General features: G+C 35.8%; 1 protein-coding gene across 12 annotated transcripts in view; it reads left to right on the top strand.

Moving 5' to 3' along the window:
* Positions 1–24,760, top strand: part of LOC147074737 (uncharacterized) — a 134,486-nt gene that overhangs the window by 89,471 nt on the left and 20,255 nt on the right. For all 12 annotated transcript variants that reach the window (XM_085942567.1, XM_085942560.1, XM_085942565.1 and 9 more), the window contains 2 exons: positions 17,325–17,383; positions 21,016–21,143. In XM_085942567.1, the coding sequence (XP_085798693.1) occupies positions 17,341–17,383; positions 21,016–21,143 (171 nt within the window). In that variant the 5' untranslated portion in view covers positions 17,325–17,340. The remainder of the gene's footprint in view (positions 1–17,324; positions 17,384–21,015; positions 21,144–24,760) is intronic.

The raw sequence follows: 24,760 nt of genomic DNA, 5'->3' as shown, positions 1-24,760 counted from the left end.
GATATTCGCATCTTCTCTTTTTCGCACTCAGATAGACCATCGTGAGTGATGTCATATGAATCAAGGAATAAAACGAGGCCACGCGGGCTTCTTCGTAGTTAATTTGAAAACGACTTTTACTTAAACTCTTTATGGAAATTAAAATTGAATGGTTAATACTTCCTCTTTAAAATCATAATTAGATTGTATTAAGTATATTATTAGAACTGAATATTCATGGCTCAATTCATGCCTGACAATGCATATATTATAATAATATCACATAATCAAAATTGCATGGAGAATTGTCCGACGCATGTATAGTATTTTCAAAAGTGATCTTCCACTGTGTTTTAAGTGTTCAACTAATGTGTACGATCAGTGTTCATGTATGCATATCGCAACGTCGCATGGTAAGATGAAAGGAAGATAAAAGTATGCGGTGGGATAGAAGTCGTTAAGCAGATAAAATAGCAATGGGCTGGAAACTTAATGCAACCATTCAGTGGTACCCAAGGGGCATTAAGTGACTAGAAAGACGCCCTATAACTATATGGATAGACGAACTCATAAATTTCAGTGGATGTAGGTACGTGGCAGCAAAGAACTAGGGACCGAGAAGAGTGGCAGAAACTAGGAGAGGCCTTCATCCAGGAGTGAATTGACCCCGGCTGAGTGTGATATATTATTTTGGATTTTTACCTACACACCAGACTGATTCATTAAAAGATAACGCACTTATGCAACATCACAGTTGATATAATATATAAACTATCTAAATTGTACCAAAGATACAAATGTTGCACGTATAGTGTGGTTATCAGTGAACACCTAAGTAAATAATCGTGCAGTCTATTTGCATATTTATGTAGCCTGTTTTTGATATTGAGTTATATATTATTGTGTATAAATTAATGTTCATATCAATTACATAGCCTTGTCAGATATATATGTATATTAAATTCATAAATTATCCTATATTTTAGATCCGGAATCAATACAATTATAACAAGCAGTATTATATTAAATACCTTACCAACTATGAAATATAACTTACTTCTATTGACTGTTTCGTAGTGTTTCCCTTCTCTAATACGACTGACCAAAGCCTTTGTAAGCCAGATTGACTGTCATAGAAGACTAGAATATGGATACTATTCATCACCGATTATTGGTGACTAAAAATGTCTGCGAGCAAATTATTCATAGATATTGGCTTAATCTGTTAAAAATAGAATATAATACATCTAACCCCTTAATCTCAAATTACATGGGCAGATTCTTCGGTCAACCATCTACCACGGTCGCTCCCGATCGCAAAAATTCACGTTTAGTCGTTCTCTAGAGTCGTGACTGAATTGTAACAATTATTTTCTTTTGGGCATGATTTATCTGACGATTGTGTCGAAGATTACCGAGGACGTACGGAAATATTCAAATTAACCTTGAACTTCCGAGTTAGGCCGTACGTGGCGTGTCCTGTCTTGTCCACAACATACGTTTACATAATGAAGGCTGCCTGATTTTATTCATTATTTTAACAGACAATGATAACACAAAACAAAAATAATATCCCACTAAATATAAACACCAACTAGCTACTTATTTAAATGTAATTTTTAATAGTTTATATTAGCATTTAAAGTAACAACACGTAAGAGAAGACTGTTTAGTATCGTCACCAAACTGACCTATAGATATTTTTTGGTTTCTTCTTCTTATTGTACCATCCCTTAGCGGAGGTCGGCCACCATCAAGGCGATCTTGGATTATTCGTCTGCTACCCGGAACAGTTCAGTGGAGCTGCACTCGTACCAATCACGGAGATTCTTAAGCCACGAAATGTGGCGTAGTCCTCTACTACGCTTACCATTGATCTTTCCTTGAATGACAAGTTGGGGAATGCTGTAATTTTGTCCTCTCATAATGTGGCCGAGGTACTGTAGTTTCCTGGTTTTGATACTACGTAGAACTTCTATGTCTTTCCCATTCGATTGAGAACTTTAACATTTGTCACCCGGTCATTCCATGAAATTTTAAGGATGCATCTATACAGCTACATCTCGAAAGCTTCAAGTCTCCGTGACATCTCTTGGTTTAGCGTTCATACTTCCATACCATAGAAAAGAATTAAGAGAACATAACAACGTACCATACACAGTCTCAGACCAAAGTTAAGGTCTTGATTGCTAAGGAGGAGTCTCATTTTGACAAAGGCACTCCTTGCGATGTCAATTCTAGTTTTTATTTCCTGAGACTGGACCCATGTCTCATTGACCCATGTACCCAAATATTCATAATGGGTTACACGTTCGATTGGTTCGCTGTTCATGACAAAATTTGTGTTGGTGTCGCTATTTTTGATACTAGTGATAGTTTTGTTTGGTTTACTTGTAATAATTGTTAACATTAGCAACTGAGTGTATATTATGAACCAATCAAATCAAATGTAAACACGATCGAATTGGTAGTTGAATCGTTCCGTGCAATTGCTGATTAAAGTTGACGATTGTTAAAAATCTGAAAGGGTCTGCAAGTTTGGTGGTGTAATTAGACCTTTAGTGAAATGTGTCTTATTGTGTTAATATTTTGAATAACTATGCAATATCTCTAAGTTAAATTTAAGTATTTTTTTTCAATAGATTCTGCGTAGTTACAGGTTAGTAATTCCTATCATATACATCGTATGTAACGATTTATAAATAAAGTAAGCACATATTATATTTAGTTGAGTGAGTTATATCAACGATCGAAGTGCCTCGTAATCAATTATTTAAATGATAAGGTGACATCTGAATGAATTGAAGTCACAAACGAAAAAGAAATCGATCACCTTCGATTTCACTGTTGTGATGACTTTTTTTTTTTTTGAATGTCAGTTTAAATGCTTTTTGATATGTCAAACATGCGCGGCGAACGAATACACAACATGACACGACATGACGGGTGTAATTTCAAATTGCCTTTTTAATTTCCTGCCACAATGGGCGGATGCCGAGTGTCTGGGATTTATTAATCTGAATTTTAACTTGGGAATAAAGAAATCGGTTGAAGATGCCCGTTTGACAGATGAAACCGATCCAGATAAAACGATAATTTGGGAAATATTAACTACGTTTGTTTTGCTTTCGTTTGTTGCTTCTAGAAAACTTAGAGGTAATACATATCGTATGTATTATAGTACGTAGCAATATGATATAGATAGCACAAAACAGCATGATGCTATGCAGTGGCGAAGGGTGGAGGTAGGCTGTGGAGATCCTAAAAAAAATATTCACACTTTGTCAGTCATACTTATTTGTTTTCACTGAACTAAGAATACTAAGTTAGTGTGCACTATATATTATGTCGGATCTCCACAGCTTACCTCTATCCTTCACCACTGTGCTATTATAGTTAAAACCCACTTATGTATTAGCATATGAGTTAGCGTGGTTCTAATCCCTACGAACAGTTGGAGCAACATTAATTTCAATGCGAAATGGTATTAATTGTCAATTCTTGGTGAATACATTTTAATAATTAAAATAAAAAACACTATGTATAATAATTACCAGGACTATTTTTATCCTCTAAAATGGGACAGTAGTTGATAATGTCCCATTGAAATAGACGAAACGGTTGTTGATAATTATTGAACTACGTGGAATATTAAGTAACTACTTACTATTATACTGTGTTTTATTTAATCAATGCGGAATTTCTTTGATTATCAATTGCACTCAATCAGAACCAAATACTCTGTTCAATGGTTATATTCTGACGGTGTTGCTATACAGTTGCTGGTTATGTCACTATAAGAATATCAGAGCAACCGTACTCCGAACAAAAAAAACAAACCCTTTCGATAGATGTATATATTTTTTTAAATTAATAATAACCATATTCTTGCTATTTCGTACAAGGTGGTTGTTAGTAATTTTGAACAAAAAAACACTCAGGCTTTGGAAAAATCACATACCTAAATATATTGTGTTCTCACAGGAATCAAGCCCAGAACTCCCGTATAGCCAGGTGGCAAGGCCAGCGCCTTGCGCACTGCACTACGAGAGCCGCTGCGACGAATATTGTATATGGAATTGATAAGACTTTGCCAAAAAAATGAGGATGCGTGAAGATATAGAAACGTAACGTGAAAATTCAATGTTGGACCAGACTCAGCCATGTGCTAAAGATACATTAAGAATGTCTTAATCTGATCTGTCCAATCTTCAATCCAACTGGTTTCCGGAGTTTTAAAAGGCCGCTAAATAAATACCAACAACACGTTGTATAGTACTGTAGAGCTATGGGAATCTAGCATGTCCTGAATATACGCAAGAAGATTGCGAAGGTCTGTGATTACTGGAAGCGCTGTGCTGTGTATAATATGTGTCCCGCATAAGAACGGACATGATATGGATTACGGTAGCTCTAAAGTCAAAAGGTTTATTTGAAAATTGTAATTATTATTGTACTCTATGCGTCAATGAGCAATGATTTCTAGTCTTCAAGATTGAATCATATCATATATGTATCATTAATATATTAAAAAGTTGTTTATATTATATTCATTTCAAATATTATAAATATTTGTGAACATTAAACCATGTTATCAGAGTGACGCAGCAGCCGGAAACGTCTTTCAGACAAATTTGTTGTTTGGAGATGTTAAAGATACAGGCATATGATATGCAATAATTTTTAATGTATTTTTGACTGAGGAGATATCTATAACTGAAGTGTCCATACTATAGATATTTGTAGATTAGAAAAAAAGTGAGTATATTTTGAAAGTACCTACAAGTATTCGTTTCTTCTTCTTCTCCGTTATCGGATGTCCGTGATGAGTTCGGCCATTTCCTTCCCATCCATCACAGGTCCTAATAAAAATGGAGTACTGCGCTTAAACCAGTTTTTGAGGTTCTTGAACGATGACGTTCTTTTTCTATCAGGGTCTTGTTTACCAGAGATCTTCCCGTCAATGCAAGTCGCCAGATTTTATATTTATCTGATTAATTCATTGGTGTCTTTCATCCTTGACATTTGTAGCTTTGACCAAATGATACAGAATACCCACATTTGAAAAGCTTCAAGTTATCTGAGAATTATTTCTGTGAGTATCCACTTCATCTAGTAGGACTAAAAATACATAGCATCTAAACATTGTCATTCAAGTCCCCAAGCTAGGTCATGGCTACATAGTATTTTCTTCAGTAAAGTCTGTTCAAAGGTATAGTCCCAGCTATCACACCAAACACAACCAAAGTATGAAATGGAATGCGGTCTCTAAAGGCATTCCACCAACGTCGCAAGTTCTAACAACTGTACGAGACTAGCTTATACTGATATAGTTTAGTATTTAAGTTGAAGCCGTATATGTTTCAGGGTTGCAGGTCTCCATTACCATATTAATGAGTATTTGCAAATCTTCCTGACTGTTTGCAATGAGCACTGAGTCTGCATACCGCAAGTTATTGAGAAGGACTCTTTTTGATTGAGGAAACTTACACATCTCATAAACTATAATATAGTTATTTATTACTAAACTATAATATATTTATTTATTACTGAACTATAATATAGTTATCATATTATTATTTATAAAAGTTTCATCTCGATATCGAAAAATATTCTGGAGTTGAAATACAACTTCTCGAAAATAACGTACTTGCAACATTATGAGTAGACATGTGGTCCAATACCATTAAGTTGCGGGAGAGGAACATACACCTAGAGTCCGTATTCTTTATGCTGGTGTGCGGTTCCCCCCCCCCCCCGCTTCAGCATCTTAACACTGCATTCCCTCTCGTTGAAAACTTGCAACAGTCGAACGCGATGACACAATGCTTTCCGTCTGCGAGCGACGTGACGTGAACGCCAGCATAAAGAATACGGATTCTAGACTCAACAGTTGTCAATCTTATTGATTAGAGAAAAAAATAAAATCGATACAGTTTCTTCATTTTGTAGTTATTCCATCTATTTTTTATTTCCATATGTGTATCACGCAAATAACAAATAAATACGAACGTCATAATCAATGGCCATGTCAGTAGTATTATGTTTAATGAACTAATTATTCAACTCACATGGGACTAGGTAGTGTAGTGTAACTAGCAGAGACATAATAATATAGAATAAGCTCAGTATCGATTTTGCATGATAGCTTTTTAACCATTCCGCTCTCCGATTTCGCATAACCGATTTGTCATCGGCCGCAGTTTTTGCTTGGTCTTATTTTTTCGATCTGAATTGGTTTTGCAACACTTTTACATTTCATTATTATTAAGTAGTTTAATATTTTTGGCACGCGACTCGGCGATGGCAGCCAGCTGCTCGCTGTTTGCTGCTGGCATACTTTCACTGTCTAACTGCAAACGATACTACTTTTTGATAACAGACTCTTTAACATTCGTTACTTGACTCTTTTTAATTATTCACAGTCAAACAATTTAATTGTTTTCTTATCATCGGTCAAAGATATTGAAAAAAAACCTCTTACATAGAGATGAAACCTAAATGTATGAAATCTCTTTAACTTAACACACACTTCCCCCTATGTTAAGCAAAGAAAAAAACTAAACAAAGACAATCAGTTGTGAAGGGTGGAGGTAGGTTGTTAAGATCAGCCATAAATAGTGCACACTAAACTTTGTCAGTCATACGTATTTGTTTTCATTGAAATAAGACTACAATTTACAGATTAGTTAGTTTATAAAATTCAATTAAACGCTACGAAAACAAACCATAATAAATAATAATCAAATAGATCAACGGATAAGGAATACCGGTTTGTGATATGTGTATTCTATACAATGTTAACATAACAAATTGATTCGTGCAAGACGATACACTCTTACAGCTTGACCAAATATACTCCCACAGATACTCAAGTACATGATTGTGTCGTCTTCAATCGAAGGTTTGCAACCAGATTGTAGTGGATCTCTCTTTCATGAGCAACCAGATATCCAGTTGGCTCTGGCAAGATTGAATACCTACTTTTGATGTGTTTATTGGTTGCATTTCTTCCAAGAACCTATAGATATTATATTATAATATATTATATTATACAGATGTTTATAAAAAATTACTAGTACCTTACTAGTACCAGTAATAGTACCTTTTTATTTATCGCATTATATTTTTTTGTAGACCAGTGTTTTTCAAAGTTATAACATTCTAGTACCCTTTTAAAGACATATAATTTACCAACGAACTTCACTTTTGACGATCCCTTTTTATTCTCTGACCGGTTTATTTATGTTTTATTTAGAGTCAGATTCGAGACCTTTTTTTAGGTCTTCTGAAATGCCAACTTTTCAACAAAATTTTATTTTCATATATAGGTAGAAGATATTTTTTTCTATACTAGTTTTCTGACTGAATGCACATTATATCACATTACCATGCACGATCTTAATAGGATCATATGGGCGTGGGGTGGTAGTATTCACAAGTTTTTTAATAGAGAAATGGATGTCAGCCACTTGCTCAACCTATTATGTCCATGCTCTGGGCCCAAACTTACATTAAAAAACAGCATGTGAATTTTTCAGACCCGGGTTTCGAACCCGTGACTCACGACATTATAAATTGATACGTTACAGCTCGCTATCGTGTGTCAAAATAGTAGGTATACATTAAAATATATATTTGTCTTGATTTATTTATCTGTACATCTGTAACGCATGAGAGCAAGACAGGGAGAATTTGTAAAGTAAAAGGGTAACGTGAAAGAATACATACCTACACGTAAAGGCAAATTTTAAATTTGAAAAATAATCTGACGTACAATAATAAAGGGATCGTTTATTTTAATCGGGACGTGAAAGAAAACAAATGATTACTAGCATGTCGGCATATCCAAAAATGGTGACAGATGGCACTGCCACTTGGTTTTTTTTCTTTCTTTTGACCATGTCCGATCCTAATAGTATCATATGGATCTCCACAGTGTAGAAGTTTGAATTAACAGATTTTTGTTTTTACGAAAAATATATGTCAGCCACATGCTAAACCTATTAGGTCCATAATGTGACTCCAAAACACAAATTTAAAAACAATATAGTGTTTTCCAGACCCAGGATTTGAACCTGGAATCCACGACAATATAGGCCGACGCTTAAACCGCTCGACTATCGTGTGCGTCTATAATAATTATAAAACGGATGACAACACCGCGTGAAGAAAAATATGTGCACAAAATAAATCAACCATGCATCTCTTCAAAAATGTATCTCAGGGGTACGCGTGCAACAGTTTGAGAAAAACTGTACATTGTAGACTAATTTAATTAAAGCAGTCATTCAGAATTGTACACAATGGTAAAGTCACACAAATTATACAATATCTGCATAAGAAACTAACTGTAATATTCAATTGAAAGTGTTATGACTTATGAAGTTATGACAGTACACAATTTTATTGTAAAATAATTTTAATACAGTCATAACTCAAGACAATTGAATGAAATAACTGCCTTGCGAAGTAGTTACTCTTTAGTTCTTGACACTATTGTTTCGTGGTGTTTTCAATGAAAAAAATGTCTTAGATGTAATCTGAAGCACCAGTATACATTTCATGTCTTGGTGTACCATCTCGTTTGGGCAGAAGCGTCAAATCGAAACGTTTAAAAATCTTATTGTTTCTTCTCCTCTCAGACACTCTTTAAACGAGAGGTTAGAACTGACGACAGTAGGTCTTTTCCGGGAGGATAGACGTAATACGAGAGAGACAAGTCATTATACATAATATTGAAGGACAAACACGGATAGAGAATGTTAGGTGACTGCGCAGTATATTGTTTTGAGATATATATTAGTTACTCAGTAATTAGATATTATACGAAAAGATTTGCTGTTTTCGTGGATACTTGTTATTCAATTAATGATAACGATGTTATTTGATTAGTAATATTGCTCAGACAAACGGTCAAACCAGCATCCCGTAGCTCCACCATATATACTTTATAGATAGTATTTAGAATATATCATTACTCTGAGATTTAGCAGCCTTCTAGGACGTCGGAATCCGGTTGGCTTGAAGAACAGGCAAGCCTGGTTGAAATTCTCTTCTGGCATCCGCAGCACGAAGCTGAGCCAGATCCAACGTCGCTTCTTCTCTCTCAGCGTGATGAGAGGTTGCTTGGTGCGTTCTCTAATCTCCTCTGTGCTCATAAAGTCATCACACCGTATACCCAGTATCCGTCGCAAGCATCTGTTTTCGAAGCTCAGTATACGTTTGCTCTGAGGCTTCGTAAGGTGCCACGATTCGCTACCGTAACGCAACACCGTCAGAATACAAGCGTCGAATAGGTGGCATTAGGTTTTTACCGAGTAAAATCCCAGACATTTCGCATCGAGTTGAATGTTGCTATGGATAGCGAGCTATCTCTACAAAATTCCATTTCCCGTGATGTGTACCCCCAGGTATTTAAAGCTGTCGACGCTCTCGATGGTTTGCCCCTCGCTAATCAGAAGGAAATCTAGATCAGGGTAGGTGCCTTTGCATAAAATGTTGGTTTTCTTCGCATTGATTTTCAAGCCATGAGATGAGTTGACATGTAACCTGTCGATTATCGTTTGTTAAAATAATACATAAATTCCGGTGACTATTATTATAAAGCCAAACGTCAATATGACAGCATTAAGAGTTACGCGCCAGTATTGGAGCATATGGCATTAGAGCACTACCTTCAGAGCATTGCCATTTCTGGTTCTTCTCATCACGTGAGATCTCCAGTACTTAGATCGCTTTTATAGCAACGCTGTAGAGTAAAAGAAGGTCGGCCATGTGAGTCGGATGCATATGGGTTTGTCATAAGGGTACGGAGTGTCACACTCTCTGGTTACTTTAATCATTGAGTTCTGGCGTGTCCACTTGTAGCCGGGTCGTACCAATGTACTATTAAGATTCGGTAGAGACATCGATTTTCAAAACTTAAAAGTTGATACCTTTGAATCCTGGTAAAATGGCATGTCTCACAGTCATACAGCTGGTAGAACGCACGCATTGGACATGTAATTAAGGTATAAGTAATTAACTAATAGTACATGTACAGTTCTTTTGGCCGAAATAAATAATGTCTTCAAAAGTGACCTTCCACTGTGCCTAAAGCGCAAAGTGTTCAACCAGTGCGTGCTTCCCGTAATCACATATGCATGTGAAACATGGACCCTAAGACTAAGTAAAAGAGAGATCCAGAAACTTATGGAGAGGTGCATAACGCGAAAGGACAAAAAGAGGAATGAGTGGATATAGATGCAGACAAGGGTTTGCGATGTGATAGAGTTCATTAAAAGACTCAAATAGAGATTTGCTGGATACATAGCTCGAAGAAAAGACAATCGGACAAATGTAGATATCCAAGAGGTACAAAACGTCCGCAAGGTAGATCTAGAGGCAGCTGGATCAATGAAATGATAAAGTTCTGCGGAAGTACGTGGCAACGCAACGCACAGGGTCGAGAGAAGTGGAAGCAGCATGAAGAGGCCTTCATCCAGCAGTGGATAGATTCAGGCTGATGACGATGATGATGACACTTCAAGTGTATTATTAACTACCATTTTATTAGTTTACTAGATGTATCCATCTCTTGAACAGCCCTGCCTATAAAATAATAATAAACAATGGAAAACATTGAGAAAAAGACAATGAACAATTCAAACAATGGCAGTTCTAACTTACGGGATACGTTCACTTATCCTTTCCTCTGCTTCGCGAACACTTTACAGCGATTTACGCCGTTGATATCGAAATTAATCTCATTGTACCTTTAAGGTTATATTTATCGAGAGGAATAACGTAATATATATTCAAAGAGTATTTCGCAATAAGGATCGCACAATCGCGTCGAAGACGTTGTGAAATTGTATTTAAAATAAACTAACGTCTTACATTGTAATACTATCTTATTCTCATATCGATGAGAAGTTTTAACGTACCTATTTAAAATAATGAGTATTGCGCAATTACTGTGTGTTTTATGCTAAAATTTACCATTCAATCCTTGAAATTATTGTAATAAGGTAAACCACAAAGATGGAGCATAACTGTATAAAAATGAAGTTAAAAAATTACCTCATATCCACTGACTAAGTTAGCTACAAATGACTTTGCATTGCAGGTTTATTTGTAGAGAACTTCACACTACTGCTACTCACATTTGAAATGTTTTGCAGAAGAGTTTTTTGAAACAGCCTACTTCAGTAATTTATTATTTATATAGACAAGTGTATGCACTATTTTTTTCATCAATAATCCTACTAAAATATGATGCGTACATTTATCCATAAAGATAATAAATAATTTCAGTACCTGTTGTTTCAAAACACTCTCTGCTCAAAAATTTTAATTTTTAGTTAGAATAGTTCTGCATTCAGCTGACGAAAATTTGGTTACCAATTTTCAGGGCGTTTTAAAAGATTATCCGTCGCGATGAGTAAACAAACAACTAATAATACTATTTATACTTCGGCATTGTTATTTAGATGAAAAAACCTGTAAAATATGTGTAAAGCTGTTTAACTGCATTCGAGTAAGTTTGACATGCTTCGTGCGCTTGCAAAATAATTTTAAATGTCATAGTAGAAATAACATTTAAGACACCTTCTATTTGTAGTCAGAATTCTTTGGTAAATCCCGTTAAATGACGTTTATATTAATAAATATGTATGATAAGTAGGTATATCTACATTACATATAATATATGACAGCAATCTTATAAATGTAATACATTTTTTGTTCTATTTTCAAACGAGCATACTGTCTATATACCTGTGTGGCTTATAGTTTTGTTTGACAGCTCTATAAAGACAACGCTCTCAGTTTTAATTGAAAGAGAAATAACAGAAACCGATTGCATATTGGTAGATAATGTTGTAATATCTCTTTAGTATTATTGGTCTGAGGTTAAAACGGTTGCACCTTTTCACAAAACCTTATTCATTATTTGCCATATCTGTCATCGGATTTCGACAATTTCGCTCCTTGATTCGATTATTGGCGCGATTCCTGAGTCAAGATATCCTTACCAAAAATCATAAAATGTGGAATTTTATGCCTCCAGGGTTGTTGCATGATCTGGCAACAGTATGCTTGCCTTGTACTTGTTGACATTTTTGATTATATCTTTAACCCTTTTCAATTTTGACGTCACTTTGGGGTTTGGATTTTTCCACTTTCAGCTAAAATGGAGAATTCCACAAACCATATACAAAGTTAATTCAAATTATCGTAAAGCATTTGTCATCCTTTTATTTATTTTTTTGATTATTAAGAGATATTTTTTTACACTTTTTTTTTTCCCGACTATGTCCGATCCTAATTAGATCATATGGGCCCACACAGAGTGGAGGTTTGTAATAACAGATTTTGTTTATATAAGAAATGGATGTCAGCCACCCGCTCAATCTATTAGATTCATACTCTGACTCATACATAAATTGAAAAACAATATGTGTACTTGTGAAGTCCAGGATTCGAACCTGGGATCCACGACGCGGCCATCGTGGGTGTGTTACAAATATGCTTTAATCTAATTCTTACTATCTTAATTCACTTTTCTCCAATAATCTTCCTGAAGTTTCTATGACCTCTCTTTCTCATAGGTCGTTAGCTGAAATAAAAAAACACTTAAACTTAATTAGAGCATAGAATCTTTTTGATTGACAGCCAAATCGTAACAATGCTTGACCAGGTGATCTACCTATGTATCTGCACAATTAACATTTTAACAAAAAAACCACTTATCGTGCATTAATTTTAAAAGAGGTTTCACTGAAGCTTCACACTCTATTAAGAAGACAAACTCGAATTTGAATAATCAATCGCTTGGATGGCAAATAAATTAGATTTCTTCTTCATTCCAGTTTGATTAAATGTGATAAGACAATGAGTGATTGAAATGAAAGCTATACCTATTTGATTTTAACCAAAACAATTTAGGAAAGCTTGGTTCAATAGAGACGAAGTCTAAACAAGTAACTACCTACCTAAATTAAAATGGAGCTTAAGAAACGTCACTATAGCAAATATTTAAAATAGGTGTATGGGAGGGCTGACAGGGCTCTCTATAGCCTAGGGGCCCGGATTTAGGAAGGGCCCGGCGTGGCAGTTCAACTAGTTAAGTGAGATAAACACACAGCACACATTTGCTCGAATGGTAAAAAAGTCGCATGCGGTGCTATTTTATTTAATAATTACTTTTAGTGTGCTTCCTGACTAATAAAAATAAATATTTATCCAACATGGCGAAGAGTTGCATGTTGTTTGGCTATCACAAAAGGTAGTCGCGATCAGTGCTTCATAATATGATGCTGAGTGCTAACAATTCAATCGGATTCATTGAAAAATACCAGATATAGCTAAAAATACACAGAATATCCTTTATTTTACACGGAACCCAGGAGTTATGAGTTGTGAAACACTACTATAGAGCATTACAATTCCCTTAACCTCAGCGATAGGTTGGGGGTTCGCTGAACACCATGGCCTGAAGGCCCGCTTCAGGATGTGGGTGCCATGAATAGGTGTCATCCAAAAAGTGTACATTTGTAGCTATAATTACACTTTTTTTACACTGAGATAAAAATGCCTTCCAATATTATTGTCTGGAAAATTGTGCAAACGTACATTTTTTATGTTAATTACTAACAGAATTTCATTTCCTGTGGTATCCTTCCATTTTCAAAGTTTTGGTCTCATGTTTTATTACAATTAAATAATATATTGGACGACATATTATATCTATTGACGGAGATATATTTATATATATTATATGCCGAGATTACGAATAGATCCAAACCGGCGAGGAGCTCATTTGTGTCCTTAAATAGTATCTTCACCCATTGTACCTAAAGGGTAAATTAGTATTCAATCATACAACTACTGCTCACGTCTGTAAGTATGTACTTTAATGTACGAGAAATTCAAAAACTACGCAACGCGGTATAAAAAGACTACAAGTAAAATCCAACCATAAAAGAAACCAAAGGATAAAGAGGTAGACAAGAGTGACAGAAATTGCCAAGATATTGACATGGTAATTGCCCGAAATGTCATTCGGTAAGTGGACAACCGATAAAAAAGGTAGTCATTGTACCCCAAAGGGCATTGAATGACCACAGTGCCGCCTTAAAACTGCTGGTTCCGATGAACTCACAATGTTCGGCGGATATACATGGCAGCGAATAACTAGGGAACGAGATGAGTGGAATAAGCTATGGTAGGCCTTTATCCGCAGCCAACAGTGGAACGATGCCACCTGTGGGTCTATTCTGTACTTATCGACCGCTAAAGTGATAAATATAATCACTTTATCATAATATGTATTGAGGTATTATAATTGTTAAAATAAGTAATGTTAGCCGTATAAACAGTCAAAACTCTCTATCTAGCTCTAAAGTTAACACAGCCAAGAGAGGTGCTGTTAAAATATAGCCCTTGTTGTAACTCAATCTCAATTTTCAATTTATTTAATTTTAGCATATTGTGGACATTACAAATTATAAGTTTAAAAGTTTAAGTAATAAATAAATAAAATAAAAGCGATAAAAATGAAAATATAAAAAGACAACATAATATAAACATACAAAAGCAGTGGCAATACTGAAAATACAATTATACATCTATAGAAGTTCAAAGAAGTACACCGAGTTTGTTAAAGAGGCCCTATTTTAAGGATTTATAAAATAGCGTCCACCTAAATTCACTCTCTCGCAAGTGGAATATATTAACACCAGAAGCAATTTGGTTGAACATAGTTATCACCCTCCCAATTATTGGCATTACCAGTGGCAGGTTGGTTCTGCACCTTGGGAGAATAAACAACTGATGCTCTCTATTTCTAAGACAGTTATCAGGTAACAATTATTACAACTAATTTATTGTAATTTTTACAATAAGTGCTAATATTTCTATACAAACCTACCCTAGATAGCTGCCATAGAGGCCGAAAAGCAGTCTTGTGTATAGAATAGACGCGCTGTTGTTGAAAGAAAATATATGAAATTTGTCTTACGGTATATCAGTAATCAACCTCTTTACACTGCTAGCGTCATATAGTTACCTATTGAATCAATGAGATTCGATTCAACAATAGAATAAATCTTTTGTCATAGATTAAAATAATGAATTCAATAGTGCACCATAGACAATATTCTTGCAAGACGAGGAAACAATAATAGATAGGTAGGTAAAAAAAACATTACGCCCGACTTTCACTTGCTTTGCATTTTTATAAAAAAAAACAATTGAACGTTGCATCAATAGGTAATAATTGTAGGTAATTATTTAGCAGTTACCGGACCGTAGGTAGGAATAATTACCATTTTCAGATTGAATAGTAGTATTTAGATAGTCGAGTGTGGGTATTGGTAAATTTTACCGTCACCTTCGCCTAGATTTCCTTTATACCTTTGTAGTAGGTATTATCGACCTAATAATTATCAATTATAATAAATTATGACAGTTTGGCATATTTTTGTGCGCATGTGAGAACTCAAAACAGTTGGTCGATACTTTGACAGTTAAGCGCGAAATACATTATGATTTATGATGCATGTCGTGGCGACAAATTTTGTGTATTATGATTTCGTCATTTTGCAGAATATTTTGAACGACCACCACCTCTGTGAATTCAATGATGGATAGTGCCAACTCTAACGTATTAGTATTTTGAATTATTATTCATATTTCAATTAATTTTAACAGTTTCTGCGTGTGCGTAAGTTAAAATTACTTGCGATATTATATTCATAGATAATATTTTGAACAGAACCCAACCTGCAAACCATAGATAATAGACAACATTCTTATAGAAAATACATAGCGCCAACTGCTAAAACTGCGTTCAAAACGTCATGCAGGTGTAGATGCAGTGCGGTTCAACGTGAGGTGTGAGATTTCGGCAGATTTTACAGCTGACAATGTTCCTTTAAATGTTCAAAATGTGTTACGGGATCAGTCTGATAACATTTTAAACACCAAGAAAGATGACATTACACACTTTTTTCCCGTAGCAGCAGTTTACTGTGACGTCACGTGATAGTCTGCGACATGCACCATCGTGTATTTCGGGCTTTACTAGCTAGATATTGTAATTTATGGATGACTATTGTTTTAGTAACAGTTATTGGTTTTAAAATTATTGTCCTCAATAACCCACGGTTTATGCGTGAATTTGGATGTCAGAAGTTTAACTTTCTAGTATTGTTCTCTAGATTCATAACGCATGAAAATGATTATATTATTATGGACACCGAAAAGTCATAGACGGTCTGCCAGAGGTGATACATTTTATAATTAATTTGAATAATGCGTTATGTAGTGAATCTGTTATATGTGATAGTAACAGCTCGCTAGATGTAATTATACCCTTAATTTACCTATAGTATGTGTTTTTATGTTGATGTTGGTACTTTTGTGTATGAATATTTGGAGCGCCTAGTTTCAAAAGCTCCTAAAACGGTTTATGAAAATTTTTGAGTTAGATATGTATCTAGATGGATATTTTTGTTACCTATATGATGGCCAAAAATTGAACATTAAAAAACCGTCAATACGTATGATCAAAAATTAAGGTATATTTCAAAACCTGCTAAAATGGTTGGGTGTGCTTTTCAAATACACCTAAAATTGAAAGCCAATATACTCTTACAAAATACAAAATACATTAGACCTTATAACAAAAACTAACTACAAATTAATTAACAATGCGAAATACTTTCAAATTATTTAATCATTATCCTTAGTACCTAACCCTCTTTGAGCCTTACTTTACGTAATAATTTAGGCTATATCAAGTGATAGAAGAATATTTTCTTCAACATTTTTGTTTGTATTCTAATGGATTTAAGTTTTTGCGACCCGGGTTTCGCCTTTCGGCATCTTCAGGCGCTGTTTACACTCACCAAAGGCCATTGATGTCTAAAGGCGAAACCCGGGTCGTAAAAAACGACTCAAATGGAATAGTACAAAACTTAAATCCATTAGAATTTAAATTCAAATTCCTTTAAGTACCTTCGGTTGATAGTATTAATATTTTTGTTTGTATTAATTGTGTTATGATTTATTTGATAGAATTACATTAGATAATATTAATATGATAATATAATTTTTACAGTTTGGTTTATTGGTCCATAGCTATGTCTGTCGTCACACGGTTATCATGACTGTATTTATTGGTACACTATATTATCATTATTATCAGAGAGCGGGCACTCTTTTAAACGCATACCTACACGTCTGGTAAAACAATTTTGCTACATAGTGTCCTGTTTGTATGTATAAATAATGTGAATGCTAAAAGCTTCTCTGCAATATCTTTCATGTCATTAACAATTTTTCTTTTCTTGTTTCAGATTTTAAAATTGCACAATGAAACGAACGAGGGACAGATTGCTAATACACATAGCTGCAGGTAATAAAACACTTTTTTAATAATAACTTAAAAATAGTAATTATATCTTACAATAATAGTTTATATTATTAACCGTACTGAATACAGATAATATAATTATTTTCGGTTCAATTTTGGCGACAACTTGAGTATCACGGGCTGATAAAAATCGCTGGCATGGATAGCAAATAATTGATGATCTATCGGTGCCTTTCTAGCGACATTGTTTTAAAAAGTGGTTTTGTGTTTATTACTATGAGTGTGGTTTTGTTTGAATATTCCTGCACCTTATTACTATATGAGTAAATAAATAATAATATCCATTTTCATTTAAGGTGTTCAGAAATCTCTATTACTTTAATCATCCTTATTTAATTTCTTTGGTCAATTATTATTTGATTTTTATTGTTACTCATTATGGCCGATATGCACCTTTCCATACCACGCCCTGTTACTGTATATGTATGGACCTCACTTCACTCCAGGCCCACGTTTCCTATGCGTATGTGATTACGGGAAATATATACTGGTTGCATACTTTATATTTTAAGAACAATAGGATGTCTATTTTGACGTCACAGTCCACCTTTCTTCTTTTTTTTTCTTTGGCCATATCCGCCCCTTAATTGGAGCATATGGACACCACGCGGCGCCTCCAAGAATCCCTGTCACTCGCCAGTCTTCTTGCTTTGTTTCAGGTCAAACCATCATCCCGTAGCTTCGCCATATACACTCTGTAGATAGTATTTAACGGCCTTCCAGGAACGGTCGCCTTGAAGAACAGGCAAGCCAGGTTGAGGTTCTCTTCTGGCATCCGCAGCACGTGGCCGAGCCAGGTCCAACGTCGCCTTTTCACTCTCAGCGTGATAAGAGACTGCTTGGTGCGTTCTCTTATCTCTTAGTTGCTCCTAAAGTCATACCACCTGCACACCCAGTATCCGTCGCAAACATCTATTTTCGAAGCTCAGTTTACGGTTGCTCTGAGCCTTCGTAAGGTGCCATGATTCGCTACCGTAAAGCAGCACCGTCAGAACGCAAGCGTCGAATAGGCGGTATTTTGGTTTTGACCGAGTACAATCGTGAGTCCCAGACATTCCGCATCGAGTTGAATGTTATTCCAGCCATTCCGACTCGGATAGCGAGCTCTTTCTGCAAAATGCCGTCTCTCGTGATGTCCAGCAGTCTGTGAAAAAAATGAAAATAGTTTTCTTCTTTTTACACCGTCTTCCGACGAAGGTTCGAGGACAATTCTTTTCAAGCAGCTAATAATTCAAATAGCTGATGGTGACACTCTCGTTTGCAGAACGACAGAAGGTTTATTAGAACGGCAAAAGGGTTAATGTCGTTATAATATAAGAAGACAAACTGTCAGACCACATTAATAAAAAGTAATTGTTTATTTTCAATTTTATTTATATTGTGTTCTTTTTATATTATTTGATTATTTAAAACACTGCAAAATGTAAATTATTAGTAAATTATACTAAATTTAACGTTTTGTATGCTGTCGTTAGATACACTAAGTAAAATTCAGTAGCATACATGAACGCCCCTCGCATATTATTCCATCGATTAACATTTTATTCAATGCACCATTTGCATTCACCCACGCTGCGGTACATTTGCAGTGTTTGCTGCAGAAATAATATGCAAAGTTAAAACTACATTCCTGCCAAAGCAAGATGGCAATGCCTTTACCAAGGGCATTCTCCAAAAAGAAAACTTCCGATAAGGAAAGGTCGATACACGCACGCAGGCTTTTAGAGAGAATTTCTATTTATATCCTGCAACGAGAATACTGCTGGAACATAATATAATTTAGGTATTGGCATTGGTTGGGAGCTTTGTATTTTAGAAGAAGTATAAATTTAATATAATAATATTATGTACGATTAAATCCAACACCAAATGCTTCACAAGATTTGAGAACGTAATCTTCAGAGCGAGAGCTTTAACAAATAATTAACCCTATCGGGGGGATGTTTTTTTTTAGAATTATTAATAACCACGCCCTTGCTTTTTCGTACAAGGTGGTTGTAAGTAATTTTGAACAATCACAAACACCCAGGCTTTGAGAAAAACACATGAAATATTGTGTCCTTACCGGAAATCGAACCCAGAACTCTCGCGTGGATGGCCAGCTCCTTACGCACTGCATCACGAGAGCCGCCATCGGGGGGATGTTGTAAGATATGATCTTACCCTCGATGTTTCGTATATTATTCTAATGATTGCATCGTGTGTGTGTGACATATGTTCGGGTAGTGATGAATAAAAACACGAGTTGGCATTTTCTTGGTTTTATATTATGGTAATAAAGTTCGGTAACACGGCACTACGAAATACCTTGTATTAATTCTAGTTTGAGTGTAAAGGTTGAAATTATACTTTAAAATTTAGATGTTCAAAGAGACACGGACGAGCGGCGCGTATCAACTACATTTTTGTAAAGCTCAACGATGACTGCGTTTTCGTTGCGTCATTGTATATGGTCTATAAATGACCATATGCAACAGCATGACAGTTGTAGGTTCATAAACCTCTACAGCCCCAACCATCAAATAATTAATCAAAACTATATTTATATCTCACCAGATGAATAAAAAACATTCCAGGACTTTTACCAGTTTACTTAGACTCCATCGGGCTATTCAACTTTGTCGCAACAATTTGCGATGTCTTATTGCAGACATGAAGATCCTTTCAGATAGTGTGCTGATAATTAAGTATATAATTAGAGTAACTATGATATGTGTCAGTTATATAATTATATACAATGCATGTATATTATTGGTCATATACACCTGAAGACGTTAGAAGACGAAACCCGGGTCACTAAAAACTACTCACATACCATGGGACTAAAGCAAAAGTACTTGTCAAAGGTGTTTTCATTGATCAAGAATGAAAGTTAGAGGTTCGAAGGCGATTAGACACCGCTGTAGTTAACCATAAATTATGCCAGCCAGCGATCCGCCAAAGTTTCTTTATTTTAACCCGGAGGCATCTCTCGGGAAACCAAAGCTTTCAGGCTCCAGGGTAGAGTATACGTTTTATAACTTTTTACTACACTGATACGTCTCTTTGCCTGATTACCTCGCATAAAATTCGATCAAACAATATTCACTTGTATTTATATGTGTAGTAATAAATAAATAAATAAAAAGTAAAATAAACAAATAAAAAGTGCAAAGTTATGAAGCGTATACTCTAGTATGGTTGCAAAGCTGAAATTTGCCTGAGTCGATAGAATTAATTGTATGATATAAGTATTATAATTTTAGAAATAACAATTACTTCGATATTATATTATGTTTTTTTACATGTTGAAAATCTCTATTGAATCTAGAGATGTAGATATTTTTAGCAATTTCGATTTATTGTTTAATTGGTATTTTTTTGAATTATGGTTGTTTTTTTATTTTATTTCTTTTCTGTAAAATTATTTTTTTCTTTGTTTTTTTTCTCTGCCTTGTCTTTTCTCTTTTACCTGTACTTTTTATTCTAAATGCCATGTGGTGAACGCCTGGAATTAATAATTTGTTATGTGCTCAGTGTTTCTTTTTTAAATAAATAAAGAATTTATTAATAGTAAAATAAAATTATTTTATATTAAAGTTTTCAATATTGACATTACTCTATTGTCATTTCAGGATTATTGTTAGCAGTATGCGTGGTGTTCCGAGATGCTGATGCGGTGAGGGCGACGGCCCTCTTCAAGACTACAACCACCACCACAACTTCCACGACGACGACGGCAGATCCCTCCATAGTTCCTGAGGTACTTAAGCAATTACTTTTCGTCCCCTTTTATTCCTTATTAATATTTATTTTATTAAGGATGGCCTGACGGTATAGTCACTCCAGCTGGCTATCGTATGCGTGGTCTATTCTTTGGCATGTCATACTAATACTCCCTGGCGATCTGCTTGGGCAGTTTGGGGAGTCTGGAGCGAAAAGTATCTATTCTTACCAGACCCAACTCGGTGACTATGATCGGCGATTGCACATCACTAGGTACCGCACTAGCTACCACTCGTATCGTTTTATACAAAATAAAAATATTAATACTTTCGACCGAAGGTACTTGATGGAATTTGAATTTAAATTCTAATGGATTCAAGCTCTGTACTATTCCATTTAAGTCGTTTTTTGCGACCCGGGTTTCGCCTTTCGGCATCTTCAGGCGTCGTGTACACTCACCAAAGGCAAACACACACTGACAACGAACACCCTTAACTCTGTTCGTTGTCAGTGTGTGTTTGCCTTTGGTGAGTGTACACGACGCCTGAAGATGCCGAAAGGCGAAACCCGGGTCGCAAAAAACGACTTAAATGGAATAGTACAGAGCTTGAATCCATTAGAATTTAAAATGAAAATACTTTTAGCAGTGGACTGTAATTTGAAGGTGATGGTAGTTTGGTGGATTACGGATCTAAAGGGGGAGGGGTTTACACAGGATGCCAGACACTGACCTTAGGGTTGGCGCGCGCGCGTGATCACGCACTCACGCACTGGTAAACGGACGGTACACTTCAATGGATGATATATGAGGTTGATGAATGATGATGATAAGTTCAGAATGGATGATATATAGGTACGTGACGTTCACTCAAACCGTAACATATTTAGTGCAACGAAGGTCAAACAGATACGTTTTGAGTCACTCGGTAGTTAACGACGGCTAAGCTATTAACAATCTCGCACACGACCGCTTTCTTGATGTCACTCGAGATAACTCAATGTTTTTCGCAATTACGGTTGATTCATGACCCGTAACTGTCAGTCACTTGGTCTTGTGACAATAATAAATAAGGGGATTTGAGTAGGTGGGGAATAAGGATGACGGCTACCACAATCGACCCAACCATAATACAATAACTAATAGTGTTATTACCTGTGCAAAAATCATCTTCAATTGTTCACGGTAACCTTTAAAAAATGTAAATTCAAGAAAGTGTCTTGTATGTAGGTTTAGGGCGTTTAGGCCTTATTTATTGCAGGCATCCGTTACCCTATTGATGAGTATTTTCAAACCTTCTCGACTGTCTGCAAAGTACACAGTACTGTCCTCGAGAAGCACATACTAGTTGAACACTGCGTTTTAGGAACAAAAATATAATGAATGACATCTTCAGCTATGAATTTGATTCAATGAATTTCGTATCCTACCTGATGTTTTTGTGATTATAATAATATACAAGGTATTTATGTTTGTAAATTAGTGTAACGGAAGTGTTAAAATTTCATTCCTTGCCAATAGAGATCGCTTTCTTTACTAAAGATATTTCTTTCAACTTTAATATCTCACGTTTCTCAAATAGTTTACAGATTATTTTATTTTAAGTTATATTAAGTTATATTTCTCATAATGTGTTTATTAAGTCACCGGTAATATTGTAAGTGATCATGTGAGTCATGTTGAGTAGATTGGAAATGATGGAAAGTACACCTCAAAATGACACCTTCCCAGCAAAGTAGTTTCAGTTTAAATCAGTTTTCTGTAACATGGGAAACAAAACAAATGATTCTTAAATATTTAAATACAAAATATACCTACCTATTAATCTCTGAAATGTAATCAAAATTTAAAACAAGAAATACTAATAATAAATTATAGGGGTACTGAACACGGTATCAGTAAATTTATGAGACAAACTTCATAATAATTCAATTCTCACAAAAGTGATTTGTATCCATCGTCACAGAGGAAAAAACCCAATATATCCATTATTTTTTTACAATAAAATAAGGTCGTCCGACTCATTCTTAATTCAGGAATCCTTAATTCGGGAATTCATGGGTTTTTTTATGATCACGGAAAATAATCATTCAGGCAGAATTTAATTAGTTTTCTTCAATCGTGGGATCCTAATCAGTGGCGGCCGGTGGTCTTCAGAATAGCATTTTCTGGTAGTGCGCAATGGTTTACCTTCTATACCCAGCATTGGAGCATAGGGCAAGCACAAGTTCGCGCCACTTCCCTCGATCCATCGCTAACTCTTGCGCCTCCCGCCATTCCAGACATGCAGCGCGTAGATCGCTTTTGTAGCACCGCTGCAGGGTGAGGGAGAGCCGGCCACGACATAGGAACCTTTGGGGCTATGCTCAAGGGTGCAAAGTGTCGCACTCTTTGGCGACATCTGGAACACATGTCCCAGCCACGTAAAACGTCTCTTCGTGATTATCTCAATCACCGAAGGCTGCTGTATCTGCTCACGAACTCGGGTGTTTGTAATGCAGTCGTACCAATGTAACCCTTAGAGGGCTCGCACATCAGAACTCGCCGCATGCGTCTTACGGCGAATTCGTCGATGTGACGTCATCGTAAACCAAGAAACAAACGTTATCAAATGGAGCTTCGCAGATTGGCCGATGCAACTGCAACGCGAGACGATCCACAGATGGAACATGTCGCATGTCATACAGCCTGCATGTTGGATCTAAATAAAGTCGACTCCGCGCAAGCGCACAGCTGCACAAACGGCCATTTCTCTCCAGACTGTCGCCGCGTTCGGAGCAGCACGATGCGGCGAATGTCGATATCGCTAGGCAGATGTGCGAGGTTTTATCAAGGAACACCGCCTGCCCGTTCTCGGAAGCTTTGATTTATGGCGGTTAGGCACACGAGGCGAGTTGTGATGTGCGAGCCGGCTAAGATTCGGCGGAGACATCGATTCTCGAAGCTCAAAAGCCGATACCTTTGAAGCTTAGTAAGATGCTATGTCTCACAGCCATACAGGAGCACAGGTAGCACGCACGCGTTGCACCGAATACCGAAATTACTCGATTGAAAGTGTTGATGGAATTGAATTGTTGCAAGTGAGTTATTCCACATAGTTAAGACGTAGCTGCATGCTCCTCTATCTGCACGTCACCACTCTACCACTGCTATCTGACTATTTTACTTACCCGTTATAAATCATTCCATTATTCGACAACATCTGGATGTAGGATGAGATTCGTGTATGTTCAGAAGCTTCCGAGATATTAAATTTGAAATCTATTAAAGTTTGTTTCATAAAAAATATTGGTCCAGTGGTTTTTGAGTTATAATTATTAAACAAACGGAAACAGACAGAAAGTTCAATGTATGTAGATAACATAATTTTGCGCAATATACGATTACTATTACGCACACGCAATGTTATAATGTAGGTATTAAAAATATTGATCCATGTATGAATTGAAACGTTGCTTTTAAAAACAATGTTATCATAACTTTTAGAAACTTTGTCCGGCTCAAGTTCCAGTTCAGTTGGTTTAACTATACCACTTCCGGACAGCGGAAAACATCGACTAAGCAGTTAATTCCAATACAGAAACCATTTCGATTTGACCATTGAGATTATCCGGATTGATTTGTTCGATGGATTAATGACTGCCGATTTTGTGGGC

The sequence above is a fragment of the Rhyacophila brunnea genome, unplaced genomic scaffold, assembly GCF_057557595.1.
Source record: "Rhyacophila brunnea isolate RB1 unplaced genomic scaffold, BYU_Rbru_1.0 scaffold_15, whole genome shotgun sequence".
Classification (NCBI taxonomy): Eukaryota; Metazoa; Arthropoda; class Insecta; order Trichoptera; family Rhyacophilidae; genus Rhyacophila; species Rhyacophila brunnea.
Note: the sequence above shows the minus strand (reverse complement) of the source record. Positions and strands in the feature narration are given on the sequence as shown.